The following is a 19,302-nucleotide window of genomic DNA, read 5'->3' on the forward strand; positions in this document are numbered from 1 at the left end:
ATTAAAGGGGAATGCCACCCATTTTAAGAATCCACAATGTCCTTCCTGTGCCCCAGGACAGATTAGTTGGTATTTATGAACACGCACCACTCTATTAAGCTGGAATTCAGAGCTTAATAGAATGTGAATCCCATACCCACCTTCAAACTGGCCCCGGAAAGTTTCCAACCCCCCCCCCAATGTATAGTTTCCTCCCCCTCAAATGTATATATTCTCTTTTAGAAACTGTCTGTAAATAAACAGTACATTTGTATATCTTGTCAGTTGTATGTCATAAATGTCTGGATGTAACAGACGGTACTCTATATCTATGTCATGTATGTCATAAATGTTATGAATTGAAAATGGGGGACCCTGATGTAAACAAGACGAAAGTCTTTCTCTGGTCTGCATCCCCTTAACAATTGTGTGTATTGAGTTCAAGTTTCAAGTTTCTTTAATAGTTGTCATACAGCCGTACTGTATTGTACCCGTTCTGCAATCTGGTAATACAATTTTGTATCAATCAATCTGGGGCTGCTCCATAGACAATGAGGCTCTTGTTTGTGTGAGCTCTTACACCCAAATGAGGTTTGGATTCTGGTTGAGACCTGCCACCAATTCTATAATGGGGTGCAAGAGCTCACACAAACATTGTATGGTTAAAGTCAGACTGGAACAGTCACTTTTTTTGCAAATTTAGACCAAATTTCTAGTTTTAGAAGAGTGGTCTGTGTTCACAAATACTGACAACTGTCCTGGGGCACAGGAAGAACATAATGTGTCATTCTCCTTTAATTATATTCAATATCAATAATTTTTTATTTTAGAGGCTCCATGCGTGAAATACCAAGGGTATTTAACAGCCCGTGCGGAGACCTTTAGAGGGGCAGTTGCTAAAATTTGAAAAAGGGCACATGTATCAAAAATCAGCTGACAGACGGGCAAACGTGAGGCGAAATGCTCTGTTTGCGCAAGATTTCTATTGGCTAATGGGCCCATCATTCCAAGAGGGAGGGCGACGCGTCGCGCAACATAAACATGCACTTCAGACAGACAGGCATTCAAATATTTATTATTATTAATATTTTTTTAATTATGTTTTTGGTAGATTTTTATTGTTTTTACTACAGGGCAGTCCGGTAGAGAGAGAGAGAGAGAGAGAGGAACAACGGGAGACAGAGCGGAGGGAAGACATTCGGCAAAGGATGCCGGGTCCAGGAATCTAACCCGGGTCGGCCGCATCGAGACGCAGCGCGTTACATGGTTCGCCACTTGGGCGCCCCTCAAATATTTATTTTTATTTATAATATTATTAATTGTTTAAATTATTCTTGATGAGGACCATGGGCATTGCCCTTCAGAAAGAAACAAAAATACTTTTTTTAATTAATCTTTTTTAAGGGCACTTTGGCCATCAAGGGCACATGGGCAAGTGCTTGGGCACCCAAACACCCTTTGATTGATTGATTGATTGATTGAAAACTTTATTAACAGATTGCAGAATGGGTACAGTACAGTACAGCTCAATACATACAATTGTTAAGGGGATGCAGACCAGAGAAAGACTTTCGTCTTGTTTACATCAGGGTCCCCCATTTTCAATTCATCGTAACATATATGACATACATGACATACAGATAGACAGTACTGCTACATCTATACATTTATGACATACCAGATTTGCAAATACAGTACTGTTTGTGATACAAAAAGAGTCCAGAAAAAAAAGTATATACATTTGACGTAGAAACTGTACATTGGATTGGGTAGGTGGGGTGGGGGGCGGGAGGGGGGGGGGACTGTACATTGGAGGTGGTTGGGTGGGTGGGGGGGGGTGGAGGTTGGGTAGGAGTGGGGTGGGTGGGTGGGGGACACTGTACAACTGTACAAACAAAACTGTACATTGGAATATTGACAAGACCATACTTGGTAATTTACTGTACATTGGAGGGGGTTTTGTTCGGACATTTACAGGGGCCAGTTTCGAATTGCAGTCTCCCTTAGGTGTTTTTTGAGAGTGTTTTTGAAAGTGGGTAGTGATTCACATTCCTTTACAGCTTTGGGTAGGGCGTTCCACATTGATGTGGCATAATTGCGAAACGTGTTTAGTCCCTTGTTTGAGCCGAATCTGGGTTTAACATGATTTGTGGAGCTCCCTCTGGTGTTGTGATCGTGGTATTCACTGACCTTTGGGAAGTATTTTGACATGTACATGGGTACCTTAGTCGTATAGTGTATCTTGTAGACCAGGCCCATTGCAAGTTGCTGTACTCTGTCGTCTACTCTAAGCCATCCTAGGTTGTCAAAGTGGGCAGGGGTGAGGTGGGTTCTAGGAGTCAGGTCAAGCAGTAGTCTGACCAGTTTGTTTTGAGATGTTTGTAATTTTGTTTTTAGCGCCTTTGAGGTGCTTTGGTACCAGGAGGTATAAGCATAGTCGTAGTACCCTTGAATGAGTGCTCCTGCCAGAGTCTTCAGGGTATTCCTGTTTACCAGAGAGGAGATCCGGTACAAGAATCGAGTTTGTTGGTTGACTTTTTTTATTACATTGGATGCCATTTTGTCACAGGAGAGATTAGCCTCTAGGATGGAACCCAGGTAGGTAATATCTTCTTTCCTTGTGACAATATTGTCACCCACTGTAACTGAGAAGCCGTCGGTCTTGCTGAGTTTGTTATTTGAACCGAAGAGAATGGACTCTGTTTTGCCCATGTGTAATGATAGTTTGTTATCAGCGAGCCATATGCAGATTTTGCCTAGTTCTGAGCTGAGGGTTTTTTCAACCTGTAACTTGTTCTTGTCAGAGACCAGCAGGGCCTGGTATTTAATAATACCTTAATTGAATCGGACCCACATCGCGATGCAGTTGGAACTTCAGAAAAACCTTCTGGGGAAACCGCATTCATGTCTTCAATTGAATGAAAAGGAAAATAGATATGTCCGATGGGCTGTATCCTTATAGTGTTCCACTTTGGCACAGGTAGTTGCCCCAATTCAATCAAGATCAATTTACCTAAAATATCTAAGATATAGGAGGGCTGCTATAGGATGAGTCCCCCCGCTCTCTCCCGCGGTCAGCCGTGACCCGGACCCCGGGAGAGAGCGGAGGCACGTCAGTGAAGGGGTTGTAAAGATGTCATTTATTTTTATTTATTTAAATTTTTTTATTTTACATTTTCTTTTCTTCTTTTCAATTATTTGTATTTATGTACGAGCTATTCTAATGGAGGTACCAATAAATGTACGTACTATTTCTGTATGACAACAGTAAAAACAAACTGAAAGATGCTAAGAGAGAGAAAAGGGGAGGGGGGAGGGGCTATGTGGGTATACGTATAATCTTGTGGAGAAAAGGAATTAAGAATAACTGACTAAAATGAAAACCTGAAATGTGTACTGTAAAACCCAATAAAAATATTGTACAAAAAAAAAATTACCTAAAATAAAGAACATTTTCTCTAAGTGATATAGGCTGTGCATGTTGGTTTATTGTGAATGGTATGTGGTGGATCCCCTAATTGTGTGAACAATAGCCTAAAAAAGAGATCAGCAAGGCGTCATCTCCAAATTCTGACCTGTATTCTGAAACTGGGCCATATTGTTGGCCTACTATTAAAAACTGTGATACCATTGATTGATTGATTGATTGAAAACTTTATTAACGGATTGCAGAATGGGTACAGTACAGTACAGCTCAATACATACAATTGTTAAGGGGATGCAGACCAGAGAAAGACTTTTGTCTTGTTTACATCAGGGTCCCCCATTTTCAATTCATCATAACATATATGACATACAGATAGACAGTACTGCTACATCATCTATACATTTATGACATACCAGATTTGCAAATACAGTACTGTTTGTGATACAAAAAAGAGTCCAGAAAAGAGCGTATATACATTTGACGTAGAAACTGTACATTTGAGGAGGTTGGGTAGGTGGGGTGGGGGGGACTGTACATTGGAGGTGGTTGGGTGGGGGGGTTGGGTAGGAGGGGTGGGTGTACAACTGTACAAGCAAAACTGTACATTGGAATATTGACAAAACCATACTTGGTCATTTACTGTACATTGGAGGGGGTTGGGTTAGGACATTTACAGGGGCCAGTTTCGAATTGCAGTCTCCCGTAGGTGTTCTTTGAGAGTGTTTTTGAAAGTGGGTAGTGATTCACATTCCTTTACAGCTTTGGGTAGGGCGTTCCACATTGATGTGGCATAATTGCGAAACGTGTTTAGTCCCTTTGAGCCGAATCTGGGTTTAACATGATTTGTGGAGCTCCCTCTGGTGTTGTGATTGTGGTATTCACTGACCTTTGGGAAGTATTTTGACATGTACATGGGTACCTTGGTCGTGTAGTGTATCTTGTAGACCAGGCCCATTGCAAGTTGCTGTACTCTGTCGTCTACTCTAAGCCATCCTAGGTTGTCAAAGTGGGCAGGGGTGAGGTGGGTTCTAGGAGTAAGGCCAAGCAGTAGTCTGACCAGTTTGTTTTGAGATGTTTGTAATTTTGTTTTTAGCGCCTTTGAGGTGCTTTGGTACCATGAGGTGCAAGCATAGTCATAGTACCCTTGAATGAGTGCTCCTGTTAGAGTCTTCAGGGTATTCTTGTTTACCAGAGAGGATATTCGGTACAAGAATCGAGTTCGTTGGTTGACTTTTTTTTATTACATTGGATGCCATTTTGTTACAGGAAAGATTTGCCTCTAGGATGGAACCCAGGTAGGTAATTTCTTCTTTCCTTGTGACAATATTGTCACCCACTGTAACTGAGAAGCCGTCGGTCTTGCTGAGTTTGTTATTTGAACCGAAGAGAATGGACTCTGTTTTGCCCATGTATAGTTTGTTATCAGCGAGCCATATGCAGATTTTGCCTAGTTCCGAGCTGAGGGTTTTTTCAACCTGTAACTTGTTCTTGTCAGAGACCAGCAGGGCTGAGTCGTCCGCAAACAGGAACAAGTTGCAGTCACAAGCTGACGACATGTCATTTGCATAAATTAGGAACAAGGTATGTATGTCGCAATCTCTCTTAACTCTCTTTTCTGGACTCTTTTTGTAACAGTACTGTATTTGCAAATCTGGTATGTCATAAATGTATAGATGTAGCAGTACTGTCTATCTGTATGTTGTGTCATGTATCATGTATGCATGTCATATGTTATGATGAATTGAAAATGGGGGACCCTGATGTAAACGAGACAAAAGTCTCTCTGGTCTGCATCCCCTTAACAATTGTATGTATTGAGCTGTACTGTACTGTAACCATTCTGCAATCTGTTAATAAAGTTTTCAATCAATCAATCAAGCATGCACGCATGACAGTGTGAGTGAGGAGAGCGGTACGAGCCGGGCGCGTGTCCAAAGCGCGCACAGCCACACAGCCTACGCGCACAGAAGAGACGGGGTCGCGCGTCATCTCCACTTGCCGCGTATCGGTTCCATCCTCCTCCTGTCCGCTCCGCTCCCAGAGACCCGGAGAGAGAGACGCTGAAGGGGAGCCGGAGCCCAGAGAACAGACGAGGAGCGACAGAGAGACAGTGGAGCGGAAAGATGGAGGTTAGGTTTTATTGTGAGAGACTTCTGTGGCTGGCCGTGGTGTCCAGTGTCTTCTGTGTAGACACAGTTCTGGGGAAATACATCAAAGGCATCGTCGATACCAAAGAGGTAAACGTTTATTTCTTGTTCTCCTCAAATGTATTACTTGTTGTCATGGTGGCAGACTGCGTATTCGCATGCAGGTGGTTCATTGTGTTGGACCGTTATTACCCTGACCCCTGCGCTGCGCAGCTGCCTCGGATATTTAGCTCCATATTTATTTATCCTATATAATGCAACACATCCATGCACCTATATTAGTCCGTGCACGCCATCTGTATGTGCGTGTCAGAACCAGCGCATATTTTCCCTTCATAATTCGGTCTTTTGGCATTATTATTATAATGACCATTGTCGAGGCAGACTATACGACGACAAGGCTATTTCGCCTACGATAGTATCCCGCATTATACTCCTAACCTAGTGGGTTAGATTCCGTCACATGCTTTACTTTAGATAGCAAAGCAATTGTCCTTTTATTACAGTAAGCATGTATACCACACCTGTTACAGGTGTGTGTGCGTCAGATGCGTTGTCCGTCCCCGGTTAGATGTCTTCTGGTGCTGAAGCGTTAGTTGTTTTCTCTCCGTCTTATAACAGCCAAAGATTAGTAGTCGATACCGTTATTCGGTTTATTATAGGATCAGACATTCACAGTTGTTCTCATTTGCATACTCAATGCAGGCTCTGCTGTGCGTCACGCGTGTTGAGTTAAACCTGCCATATTATAGACATATGGGCCTTTTATTCTTGCACCATGGTATTCCACTGCTGTAGTTTGTATCTTTAACAGTTTATAGCCTTGATACAGTTTGAAATAGACCACAAATATACTTCACAATAAAGACAAATATAATACACCACCATTTGTTGGTACTAAAGGCTAAAGTAGTGTACCAAGCCATTATTAGCCTAAGTAATCTGAGTAAGCACTGCTTCTTGTTTCATTTGTTTGCTGAATCAGATAGCAATACTGTATAGTTTATTGGGTGTATGTAGCTATTTTAACCAAGCCTGAGTATGATCTGCTACAGTGGAGGAGCTCTTGCCCTTGTCGTACCCTCCATACATTCCTACGAGCAGTGGATCTCAACAGGTGTGCTCTGCCAGTCTGCCACCTGGGCGTGCTGTGTAATACAGGTATGCCTGATGATTAGGTTTAGCCTACTGAAGAAAACTAGAGATACCGTATGACTTGTATGCCTCCACCAACCAGTAGTAGCCAGTGGGGGAGGCAGGGCAAACATAGACCAATAAAAGCAGATCTCCATGCCGAGTCTTAATGATGCCACACAACAAGTCTATGACAAAAGGGTTCTTGTTGATAGTGGGGCTTAAGTGTAGGGGGCGGGGCAAACATAGGCCAATCAAATAGGATCTCCCGCTGAGTTCAACAGTCTCTATGACAAGTGGTTCACGATATATGTGTGGGGGCGGGGGAAACAAAGACCAATGTAGGCTGATGTCCCTGCTGAGTCCATGAGTCTGTACAAGCGGTTCACGAGAGACAAAAAGGGGGTGGTCTTAAAGCTCACGTGTCTTATAAATGGCCTTTTCCAGTGTTTAGCATTGTTTTATAGCAATGGGGGGTTAGTATCAATGGGTCTGTGTCTCTAATTACCATATTGGCGGATTGCTCTAATTCAGTTGAGACAATCTCCTCTCCCAGTGAATTAGGTCATTCTGATTTGACTGTTTTGCTGACGTGAATAAGGCACTGATCTGCATAACTAACTATATGGTTGTAGCGACAGCAGAGCGAGTGGAAATACCTGCACTTCCTCAAGCGGGTTTTGACAGAGAGAGGCAGAGAACGAGCGAGCGGGAGAGAGGGAGAGAGAGATATAGAGGGAGAGGAGCTTCTGTCGGGGAAACAAACACACACGCATTTTACACACAACCTGACCGCGCAGGGAAACAAACACACACGCATTTTACACACAACCTGACCGAGGGGAAACAAACACACACACATTTTACACACAACCTGACCACGCGGGGAAACAAACACACACATTTTACACACAACCTGACCGAGGGGAAACAAACACACACGCATTTTACACACAACCTGACAGCGCAGGAAACAAACACACATGCATTTTACACACAACGTGACCGGTGCCTCCCTGGTAGAGAGAGAGAGAGAGAGAGAAGGACCGCGCGCAGGAGTGTGTAAATGTGTGTGCGCGCGGGGCTGGTGTGGCGCTTCTCCCTGGGATATCACTGTCAAAATATCTTTGACTCCCACGCGCACGCCCATATTCCGATCCGTTCAATAATATTCACAGCGGTATATATTGCCATTTGAAACAAGTTACCAATGCATTGTCCTGTGGGATTATGCCCCCTGCAGTGTAATTAATTAGTATCCCCCTCAATCTTTCGACCTCTCTCTCTGTGCCAGTCGCAGACTGTGGGTGACTGTCACTCGCTTATGGGCGGAGCCAAGCACAAACAGCTTGGAATCTTGAAGTCGAAAAATGTTGCTTTTGAGTAATTGATAAAAAAATATAAAACAATGAATTTTTTTGAAAAAAACTTTACAGATGTGTTCCATAGACTCACAGGAATTGTGTAAAGTTGCCCAAATAGTGAAAGGAATAGCAATGCATGACAGTCTGGTGAATAGGCAAAATAAATATTTGAATAGATATCACTATGAAACTTTCCCAGTTTGTTACATAACAACTAATAAAAAATGTATTGCAAGTTTTCTGAGATTTGATGTTTATATATGCAAAATAGGCGTTACCTAATTAAATATGCGCTAATTTGCATCTATCACCAGGAACAGAATCACCAACATTGGATGATGCCAGATTCAAAAATGTTGTTTCATTATGTGACACAAAACACAATGAACTTTTTACAGAAGGGATTGTGGCTATGTCTTTTTAGCATCCCATAAATCAGGAAATACTGTCTACAGTCATATAAAAATTATTTCCGCCAGGTTTTTTGGTATAAATGTACTATAAATCAGGCTATGAGTATGAATGATATATTTTTAAAAAAAAATCTGTAAAAAGAAGCAGGGTATGAAGAAATGTGGAAAGTATGGTGTAGGTGCTAGGGAAATGGATATTTAATCTCTTACGTGTAAGAAAAATGCATAAAAACAAATTTTTGGGAAAACGCCCTCAAAGTTCTGTATTGTAATTGTGATTTATGGACACAATCAGACAAAGTTTGAAATAAGACATGTTAAGGAAGCAAAATAGATTTTTTTTTTTTTTTTTTAATCGGTCAAATTTGTTTCCCCCCTACCTCCTAGGCTGTCGTGCCTTAAGTGTAGGAGCAATGAAAGTAGTAGTCTGTACTGAGTTCATTGACACGTCGCATAAATCTAACAGTTCATAAGATATGAAAGGGGTCAGGGATTATGCATAGTTGCGGCCGCTTGAGCATGAGTCGCATGGTTAACCTAGATGAGTGAAAGTAGACGTCTGAGTGTTCCCTCCAGGCGTTCCTGAGATATTGTGTTCACAAGAGAATGGGACAGACGTGAGGTCACAGTGCCCTTGACCTTTCACCTTTGATCACTAAAATCATTTCAGTTCATCCTTGAGTTCAAGTGGGCATCTGTGCAAAATTAGATGACATTCCCTCAAGGCGGTCCTGAGATAGCACGTTCACGAGAATGGGACGGACCGATGGACAGATGGACATGTGTCATAACAGAGGCATAACATTTGTATCCGTTTTAACCTCTTCATGCGGGCAGAAAAGTGGCCATTTTAGTTTTCGTTTTTGAGGACTGCATACCTTTTTTGCAAACCAAAATACTATACTTTATACTTATAGCACATGCATTTAAGATTTGTTTATTAAGGACAATGCAAATTAATGAACATTAATTTACATGAGTGTATGCATAACATCACAGCATGATAGGGATGTAAATATGCCGGGAATAGCACAGGGCTAATTTCCACCCGTAGTCCCAACCATAAGCCTGGTCTCTTTTGAAAGATAACATTCTGAAGTTTATGAAACAATAAAGAAAGATCACTTTTAGTGCTAATGAAATAGAGTAACATAGGTCTGAACTTGAGTTGTAGAAAAACTTGTTACTCAAGTTTTTCTGTAGTAGTTAGTAGTCCAGAAGTAGTATTTCCCCAGAAATTCGTATCGCTTAAAAAAACTCCAGAGATCCATAGCCTGAAGTATTTTGTAGTACATGTCAGATTTCATAAAGATCCATTCAGAAATGAGTGATTAGGAGTGATTTTGGTAAACTGTGTACAAAAGAACAAAGACTTCAATTAATTCTGCGGTTGTTCTCTTCCTGTTTTCGCTCGTGAGTTTTTCACCTAGATCCCTGATTCGTACATCCCCAGGTGGGGTATCATTGGAAAGCCACACTCATTGGCTACAACCCTGTCCAATCATTTTCGAGATCGCCAAATGATTGACGGAACTAGAGCTCCATGAGTCACCTGAAAGGGCTATCGACAGGCAACAAATGGGGCTTTAATTCGATATATATATATTGTGTAACTGAGGGGTTACAAAACCCTGACTGTATTAAAGATTGTTTAGATTAAACCACTACTAAATATTATTATTACTTGCCAGACAGTACAGTTAAATATGGCAGACACTCAATATACGGCACAGGGACAAAGAGATAACGTTTACAGTATTTTATTAGCAATATCAAATATACAACTGAGAATTAGTACGTTGCTCTTTTATGGCGAATGATAGTAGAATGTCAGAGTATCAAAGTCAGTGGGAATGAATAATTCCTAGGTTAATAATACTCGACCGGAACGCTGCATGGAGTGAGATGGCGATACGGGGCAAACGAGGGGTATAGCTGGAGACTGGTGATTTCCCCCACGGAGTGGTAAGCTCCAGAGGAATTGAAGAATAGTCGGATACTCCTGCTGGTCACTGAAGAAAGGGGGTCTCATACGGATCCAGTCCTTGTAATCCAAGTGCTCGATAGCAGGGTAATAGCTCTTAATCCAATGCCCGACGGCAGTGATGATAGCTAGCTAGCTTCGTCCTCGAAGCTAGCCCGATGCAGATCTTCAGGTGTAGTTAAATCCAAACGCCAATGGTATTAACAATGCTCTTCTCCACGGTACTACGCTTACACAATTCACTATAATACACCAACAATGGTTCTACAATATCAAGGTCGTATCTAAGGAGCTACTAGCTATCCGTAACGATACACCGCAGGTAGGTTCCACTGCTCACATGTCCAATCGTTCTGCTGTTAGGTTCACCTCGTGTTCTGATACTAATTACGTTAAGTCCACACACACTTGCTAAGGTTCACACTAGTTACTGGGTTCACTTCGCACTTCACGTGTTTAGGTTTCACACTTCACTGCTGCTGCTTGCGCCTTTCACAATATATACTCAGAGTGATTTCTAGAGCGCAACCGAATCTCTTGTCCGGAATCAATGCGCTGGCCAAGGGCATGTCTCAACTTATCCGGACTCGTCTTTGAACTTGTCTGGGGGGCGCGACTGTTGGCGCCGTCAATGCCAAGGGCGTTGTCCAATGAGGAAAGCGAATAATGCTATGATTCAAACGGAGGCTTAAAGGTATATAGCTTATATATATAAATAATATACAAGTTATATAAAATAATAAACGTAGATTCTCAGTGTTAATCTGGCCCTTCAGAACATATTGTATTAAAAAATATGCACACCCGAGCCACTAGAAGTCGCCAAAGTGCCGGTGGGCAATTCGTCCTCAAAAGGGCCCACAGTGCCAGCGCATTATTTAGTGCTTGAATGCCCAGCATCCACTTCAATGTTAGCGTTAATAACGCCTAATCTATGTTTTAAATTATGGCTATGTGTCTAATCTGCCCATCGCTTATCAATGACTTGTTTTCCAGTCAACATTGTCGAAGCGGATTGTTTTTTTATCGGTTCATTTTCGTTTTATAGCATTTTGAAAAGCCCTCGTTTTCAAGGAAAATATAAAGATTCCATAATAAACGCCCTGTACTGGAATATTCTAGAATACACAAAAACGTTGAAATTTTTCGGCCTATTTATGAATCGTTTTCAAATAAACGCTAGATTATCGATAGTATATGTGTACGTATGCACGCTATATAGGCGATCTGAAAAATCGATTCTCTGATTTCCTCAAAGCCATCGCCACACACACACACACACACACACACACACACACACACACACACATAGGGCGAACGCTGAGAGCTCAGCGAATACAACTCTGATTATCCCAAGACTTGTAAAATAGATTCCTTACCTCAGATCAGATGTTCTCCAAAAAGATCATTCCAATTCCTGATCGCCATTCCAAAAATCGATCGCTTTTATTGATCCAACGCTGGGTGCTCGAAACACATATTCCACGCTGTTCTGAGGGACCAGAATGACTGCAATCGGCTCGGGTTACATGCCTGCCTGAGAAGTAAAATGTGGATTCCGAATTTTTCTTTTCTCATCCATTTTCATTGAGTCCATTCCAAAAGGGTGCATTACCATCTGGGAGACGATAGGGGGCGTTTTTTCACATCTGAGCTCCTGATGGGGCTGGTTTCCCAACGAGAGACTCGGTTGATGAAATATGAATTCAGATTGCTAATAAAAAAATAACACGCTAATTGTCGTGGTGGGCATTCAGGGGGCGGGCTGATAACACGTGTTATGTCGTGGTGGGCACTCAAAGTGTTAAGAGGCACTCATTTTAAGAATTATAATGTTCTTCCTGTCCCCAAGGACAGTTCAGTCAGTATTTAACAACATGCACCAACCACTCTCTTCTAAAGCTAGAAATCAGAGAGAGAACATTCTGATGGTGATAGATTCAAGATTCAAGAGTTTATTTATCACATACATACCAGGGCATACAGTGAAATGCGGCTGGCCATGCCCGCTACGATTGTGCAAGAATACAATAGTAATAATAGTAAATAGTAATAAAATAAGTAGAATAGACATGATAAAATAGACATGTTAATAAATCACTTAAAGGCACTGGGTCCTATGTACACTACTATACAATATACAGTTGTACCTCTATGTCCCTATGCTATACTTGCTGTTACTAACTATACTATACTACTATTCTATAACTATACTAACTAACTATGATATAATTTTGGATGTAAAATCTGAGCTCCATAGACAATTATTGGGGCTCTGACTTTATGAATCCATAAAAGGTTTGTGTGAGCTTTTACACCCAAATTAGTATTATATTCTAGCATTGCTAGAAGGTCACACAAACATTGTATGGCCCCATTCATTGTCTACGGAGCAGTGCATCCCAGTGACATCACCGATTGCAGGGTTCTCTCTCTGATTTCTAGCTTCAGGAGAGAGTGGTGCGTGTTCACAAATACTGACTGAACTGTCCTGGAGCGCAGGGAGAACACGTGTGGATTTTTACAACGGGTGGCATTCAGTGCCTTTGATTAACGTTGATTAATGTCCTTGGATGCCAGCATCCACTTCAATGATAGCGTTAAAAACGCATAATCTATGTTTTAAATTATGGCTATGTGTCTAATCTGCCCGTTGCTTATCAATGACTTGTTTGCAGTCAACATTGTCGAAACGGATTGTTTTTTAATCGGTTCATTTCCGTTTTATAGCATTTCGAAAAGCTATCGTTTTCTCGAGAATTTCCGGAAAATATAAAGATTCCGTCATAAACGGCATTTATTGGAATATTCTCGAATACACTAGACACGTTGTCATTTGTCGGCCTATTTATGAATCGTTTTCAAATAAATGCTAGATTATCGATAGTATATGTGTACTTATGCACGTTATAGAAGCGGGTTGAAAAATTGATTACCTCATTTCCTCAACATCACACACACACACACACACACATATACACATATGGGACAGGTTGATATCTCAGTGAAAACAGCTCTGATTATCCTAAACCTGGTAACATAGGACTCCTTACCTTACAACAGATGTTGTTAGGGTTTGTAACCGACCTCAAACGCAACGGCACAGAGAGAGTTGTTCAGAGTTAGCCAAAGCAAGGGCGTATTTATTTTCAGAGTTACAAGATGGAATGAAGTTGAGCAACCGAACAAACGGGGAATCTGGCATGTGAAGGTTGTTGCGGCTCTGCAGATACTCCCAGTAGGTGGTGGTGAGGAATTGGCTTGTGACGTCTGAAGCGGCTCTGCAGATCCTCCCAGCTTTCACTCCCGGTGGAAACGGAGAGAGAGAGAAATCTGAGTTAGCCCAGCGCACAACAGAAACAGAGAGGTGACTGATCCAGTATACATCCAAGTGACTTGATCTTCGGTGTACCACACACAGTTAGCAGAGTCCAGAGAAAAAACAATACAGTAATCCAAAGTGTAAATCCAAAAATAGGTGAGAACAGTACAAACAAAAACGGGATCTCTTCGGTGTTTCACAAACACACAAAAAACTGATGATCCAAAAGAACTGTTTCCAAAAACTCACCAGAGCGCAACGCGTAAAGCGGGCAGATAACGAGGCGCAGCTCAGAACGGGGAACCAGGTTCTCCACAGGGATTCTCCACGAAAGTCCTGGAGAGCAAAAGACAGCAAACAGCGACGGGGAAGGCAGGCAAATGCAGGAGTATTCAGAACGATCCAACATCGATAGTAGGGGGATCAGGGTATATAAAGCCACAGGGCGCTGATTACAAGCTGTGACAGCTGCGGGATGAAATTGATACTTGCTCCAGAAGCGTGTGGCGAGGAGAGAACCAATCAACACGGCACCTTACAGGAATGGAGCGTGTGGCGGGGAGCGGACCAAACCTCACAGATGTTCTCCAAAAAGATTATTCCAATTCCTGATCGCCATTCCAAATATCGATCTCGTTTATTGATTGATTATTGGCTGCTGTAAATATATATTCCAGGCTGCTTTCCGTCTCGCTATCACTTCCCTCTTCATCAGACGGCTCGCCAGCATAGTGGAGCCAGTAGCCCCCCCCCCCCCCCCCCCACCCATCGACCTGTGTAATCAAATGGGCTGCAGTTACACAGGAATAGACGATAGGGGGCGGTATTTTTCCATCGGAGCTCCTAGAGGGGCTGCTGTACCAACGGGAGACTCGGTTGATGAAATATGAATTCAGATCGCTAATAAAAAAATAAAGCGATAATTAGCGTCGTCGGCATCCAAAGTGTGTCGGTGTGCCCTTGAGCAAGGCACTGAAACCCCAGTGGCTCCAGTGGAGCAGCTCAGTGCCAACGACGCAGCGCTGGATGTAATGGGCATCATCAGAGTGTGAGCATGTGTTTGTGTAATCCTCCCTCCCAGAGGCCGCGGATAGAAATAAGGCTGCGGCTACATTGATCCGTTGTATCTTTCCATCTACGTCTGTTTTGAATTCATTTTCAATGGGGAGTACGCTGTGTCCGTCTCTGTCAGATTTATTATTATATTTTTTGAATTATGTTTTTGGTCGATTTTTATTGTTTTACTACCGGGCAGTCCGGTAGAGAGAGAGAGAGAGAGAGAGAGAGAGAGAGAGAGAGGAAGAACGGGAGACAGAGCAGGGGGAAGACATTCGGCAAAGGACGCCGGGTCCGGGAATCGAACCCGGGTCGGCCGCATCACAAGGTTTATATTCCATCATTGCTAGAAGGTCTGAACTTGAATTAAAACCTAATTTGGGTGTAAGAGCTCATACAAACACTGTATGGGCTCATAAAGGCAGAGCCCCATTCGTTCTATTATGATCAGCCCCAGATTTCATATTCAAGTTACATCACCAGTTGGCAGTTGGAGGGTTCTGTGTCTAGCTTTAGGAGAGAGTGGTGTGTGTTCACAGATACTGACTGCACTGTGCTGGGCCACAGGGAGAACATACTGACTGAACTGTGCTGGGACACAGGAAGAACATACTGACTGAACTGTGCTGGACACAGGAAGAACATACTGACTGAACTGTGCTGGGCCACAGGGAGAACATACTGACTGAACTGTGCTGGGCCACAGGGAGAACATACTGACTGAACTGTGCTGGGCCACAGGAAGAACATACTGACTGCACTGTGCTGGGCCACAGGGAGAACATACTGACTGAACTGTGCTGGGCCACAGGAAGAACATACTGACTGAACTGTGCTGGGCCACAGGGAGAACATACTGACTGAACTGTGCTGGGCCACAGGGAGAACATACTGACTGAACTGTGCTGGGGCACAGGAAGAACATACTGACTGCACTGTCCTGAGACACAGGAAGAACATACTGACTGCACTGTGCTGGGCCACAGGGAGAACATACTGACTGAACTGTGCTGGGCCACAGGGAGAACATACTGACTGAACTGTGCTGGGCCACAGGAAGAACTGACTGACTGAACTGTGCTGGGCCACAGGGAGAACATACTGACTGAACTGTCCTGGAGCACAGGAAGAACATACAAGAACTTTTAACCCTCGTGCCTCCTTAGCAACTATTTCCTGTATTTAGCCTGTGTGTGTGTGTGTGTGTGTGTGTGTGTGTGTGTGTGTGTGTGTGTGTGTGTGTGTGTGTGTGTGTGTGTGTGTGTGTGTGTGTGTGTGTGTGTGTGTGTGTGTGTGTGTGTGTGTGTGTGTGTGTGTGTGTGTGTGTGTGTGTGTGTGTGTGTGTGTGTGTGTGTGTGTGTGTGTGTGTGTGTGTGTGTGTGTGTGTGTGTGTGTGTGTGTGTGTGTGTGTGTGTGTGTGTGTGTGTGTGTGTGTGTGTGTGTGTGTACAACGGTGGCTGTGTTGATTATGTCATGAAATTGGGTCCGTTTGCTTATTTTCCATATATTTACAGAATTTGAGAAGATTATATTTTGAAAAATATTTTTTAAAAGTTACCAATATTAGAGGACAAAACTACCCCAGTGGTTTATTTCATGCCATTAGGGGGTTAAGGTTAGGGTCCCTAACCCTAACACAAACCGGAATATAAGGGGTTACAATTCGGAAATATTTGGAATCTTTGATATATATGTTGAGTTAGGTTCATAGTGGTATTCATAAAAAAGAATTGGAACGAAATATTATAAATTAAGTTTTTTATGACCTTGAACGTGATGCAATTACCTAACAAGGCAGACTGGTTCAAATAGGTTGACATTCCCATTTAATCCTTTGAACCAACAGATCTGTAAAATTGCATTTCCCGCATTACTGTCATTCTTCTGCAAATTAATGTAGTCATGCCTATGGGCCTCAGAAATAATATTAAAATTTTTTTTTTTTATAAAAGATCAAAGTGCATCGGTGAATATTGTTTTTTGTATTTTATTTTTTTATTATTTTTTAAACAAACACATAAACAAACATGACAACACACGATAAGATATACAAGCATTAATTGTCAGGGCACATCCAATGAGATCACATTTTAGTTAATTGTCTTATATAAGATATACCCCTAATACCTGTTATCTAAAAACCTACACACATATGCTCCAGCTCGAACCCCCCCCTCCCGGACCCCACCTTGAGAAGTACCTCCACTATCCCTCGCACCTAACCAGACACTACCCTTATAAGCTAGCTTTTATTCTCTCCACCACTTCTAACCACATTGACATTTTGGATTCATTGAGACCCAGAATTCTTGCTGTAGATATTTCTTGATAAATCACATCGAGATATGTAAGAAACCAAACTTTACGGCACATTTTTTCCGGTTGAAACCAGCGTGATGCGATCAGCTTTTCAGCTACTGTGATACCAGATAAAACCAATCTCTTTAGCTGTGGATTCACTGCAAACTCAAAAACATCATTCAATAGTAATACCGAGGGGTGTACAGGTATATTCCAAGATACGAGTTTTGATAATTGTTGGGTCACGTCTTTCCAGAATGCCTTGACTGGTGGGCAGTCCCAATACATGTGCATAAATGTCCCTTCGTCCCCATTTGTACATTGGGAGCATTTGGAGTCTTGTTTAAGCCCCATTCGGCACAGTCTTATAGGAGTCAAGTATGTCCTGTGGATATAGTTAAGATTGATTTGTTGATGATCCGGGTTCCTTGATGTAAGTCGGACATTTGCCCAGGCTCCTTGCCAATCAAAGTCATTTTCCAGGTCTGGTATATCCCTCCTCCAGACAGAGTCTAGTTGGAGGGTTTCATACGAGGACGTTAGTAATTGATGATAAAATTCTGAAACAAAACCTCTAGATGTCTCTCTTTCGTAGAAGAATTTGTGGTATCTGTGGTGTTCAATTGGTCTGTCTAATGGAACACCGTGAGACTTCAAACATAGCTGTAACTGTTTGTAAAAAAGCCATGTGGACTTGGTGAGATTAAATTTTTTGCGTATTTCTTTATCACTACAAAAACCCTGTTTGTTAAAAACATCCCCTAATGAGTAGGGATGCTCGATATTGGCTTTTTTACCGATACCGATATTCCAATATTGTCCAACTCTTAATTTCCGATACCGATATCAACCGATACCGATATATGCAGGGTTTCCCCCCCCCAAAAAACTGAATAATTTCAGGTAACTAATAATTTCACTGGATATATATATAACAAATATTGTTATTGTTTTTTTCTTTTTTTAAACCGATACCGATATTTTCCGATATCACATTTTACTGCCGATATCGGCCGATAATATTGGTCGGCCGATAATATCGGACATCCCTACTAATGAGTGTATGCCTTGCTCTTCCCAATATAGGGAATCTTATAGGTCGTTTTTCAATTAAGAGTGCATTGTTATTGAATAAGGGAGTATGATTGTGCCATTTATGTGGGTTAGGATTTTTTTTTTGTGATTCACGCCATATCCGGATCGCATGAGTAATTATGGGGCCAAATTTTCGTTCACAGTGCTTGATTGGTAGTTCAGTGTATGCTATGTCCTTCAGTCTATGTGGGGCTACTATGTTTTCTTCTAATTTTCTCCAGGATACTAATGCTTGGGGGTCAAACCATGTTGTCAATGGTCTTAATGTGTACGCCTTAAAATATTGGAAAAAATCTGGAAATGCCATGCCACCATCTGCTTTATTTCTCTGTGCGGTGGATCTTTTTATACGTGGTGGTTTGTTATTCCAAATAAATTTTTATGTGGAAGAGTGTAATCTTTTCCAGTAACCCTCTGGAGGGGGTAACGGTAGCATTGAACTGAAGAAGTTGATTCTAGGTAGTACATCCATCTTAACTGTGAGGTTCGCCTTTCCCTTGACCTTTAATTCCCTGTCTCCTCACCTCACTAGCCCCCACCCTCGCGTTCGTTTACTCTCGTTTGCTCTTCAGCAGCCACACCCTTGGACTACCTGTCATTATGTGTTTGATTGGTCTGGTGCCGAACACACACTTCTAGTTCGAGTATCAATTACCATCACGCACCTGATGTGTATTCTAATTAGCACCCCTGTGGGCTTTAAGTACCTCGCTCTTCCCCTCAGTCCTGGTCGGGTCGTTCCGTATCATATCTCTATCACCAAGACCCCTACGGGAGGTTCTCTGTCTGTAGGCTCCTACGGGAGTTTCTGTTTTCATCTCCGGCGTGAGATGCGCTCTAACCTTCGCCTCCTGTCGCCGTTTGCCTGGAGGGAGACACTGTACTGCGCTCTCTAAACCTCTACGGGAGGTATTCCAGTGTTCCACTCCAGACCTCCGAGCCAGACGCGCTCTTCACTCCAGACGCGCATCCAGACGCGCATCCAGACCTCCGAGCCAGATGCGCTCTCCGTACCGGCGCGTACTCCAAGCAGACGCGCACCACTCAGACCTCCGCGCCAGATGCGCTCTCCGTACCGGC

The 19,302-nt window shown here is 42.5% G+C and overlaps 1 protein-coding gene across 1 annotated transcript in view; it reads left to right on the plus strand.

Moving 5' to 3' along the window:
- Positions 1–5,529: 5,529 nt before the first annotated feature.
- Positions 5,530–19,302, plus strand: part of tmem145 (transmembrane protein 145) — a gene marked incomplete at its 5' end in the record, with an annotated part of 144,936 nt that continues 131,163 nt past the window's right edge. The window contains one exon of the mRNA XM_084308291.1: positions 5,530–5,643. Within this exon, the coding sequence (XP_084164417.1) occupies positions 5,530–5,643 (114 nt within the window). The remainder of the gene's footprint in view (positions 5,644–19,302) is intronic.

This window comes from Notolepis coatsorum (assembly GCF_963971535.1).
Source record: "Notolepis coatsorum genome assembly, chromosome: 2".
In the NCBI taxonomy this organism is placed as follows: Eukaryota; Metazoa; Chordata; class Actinopteri; order Aulopiformes; family Paralepididae; genus Notolepis; species Notolepis coatsorum.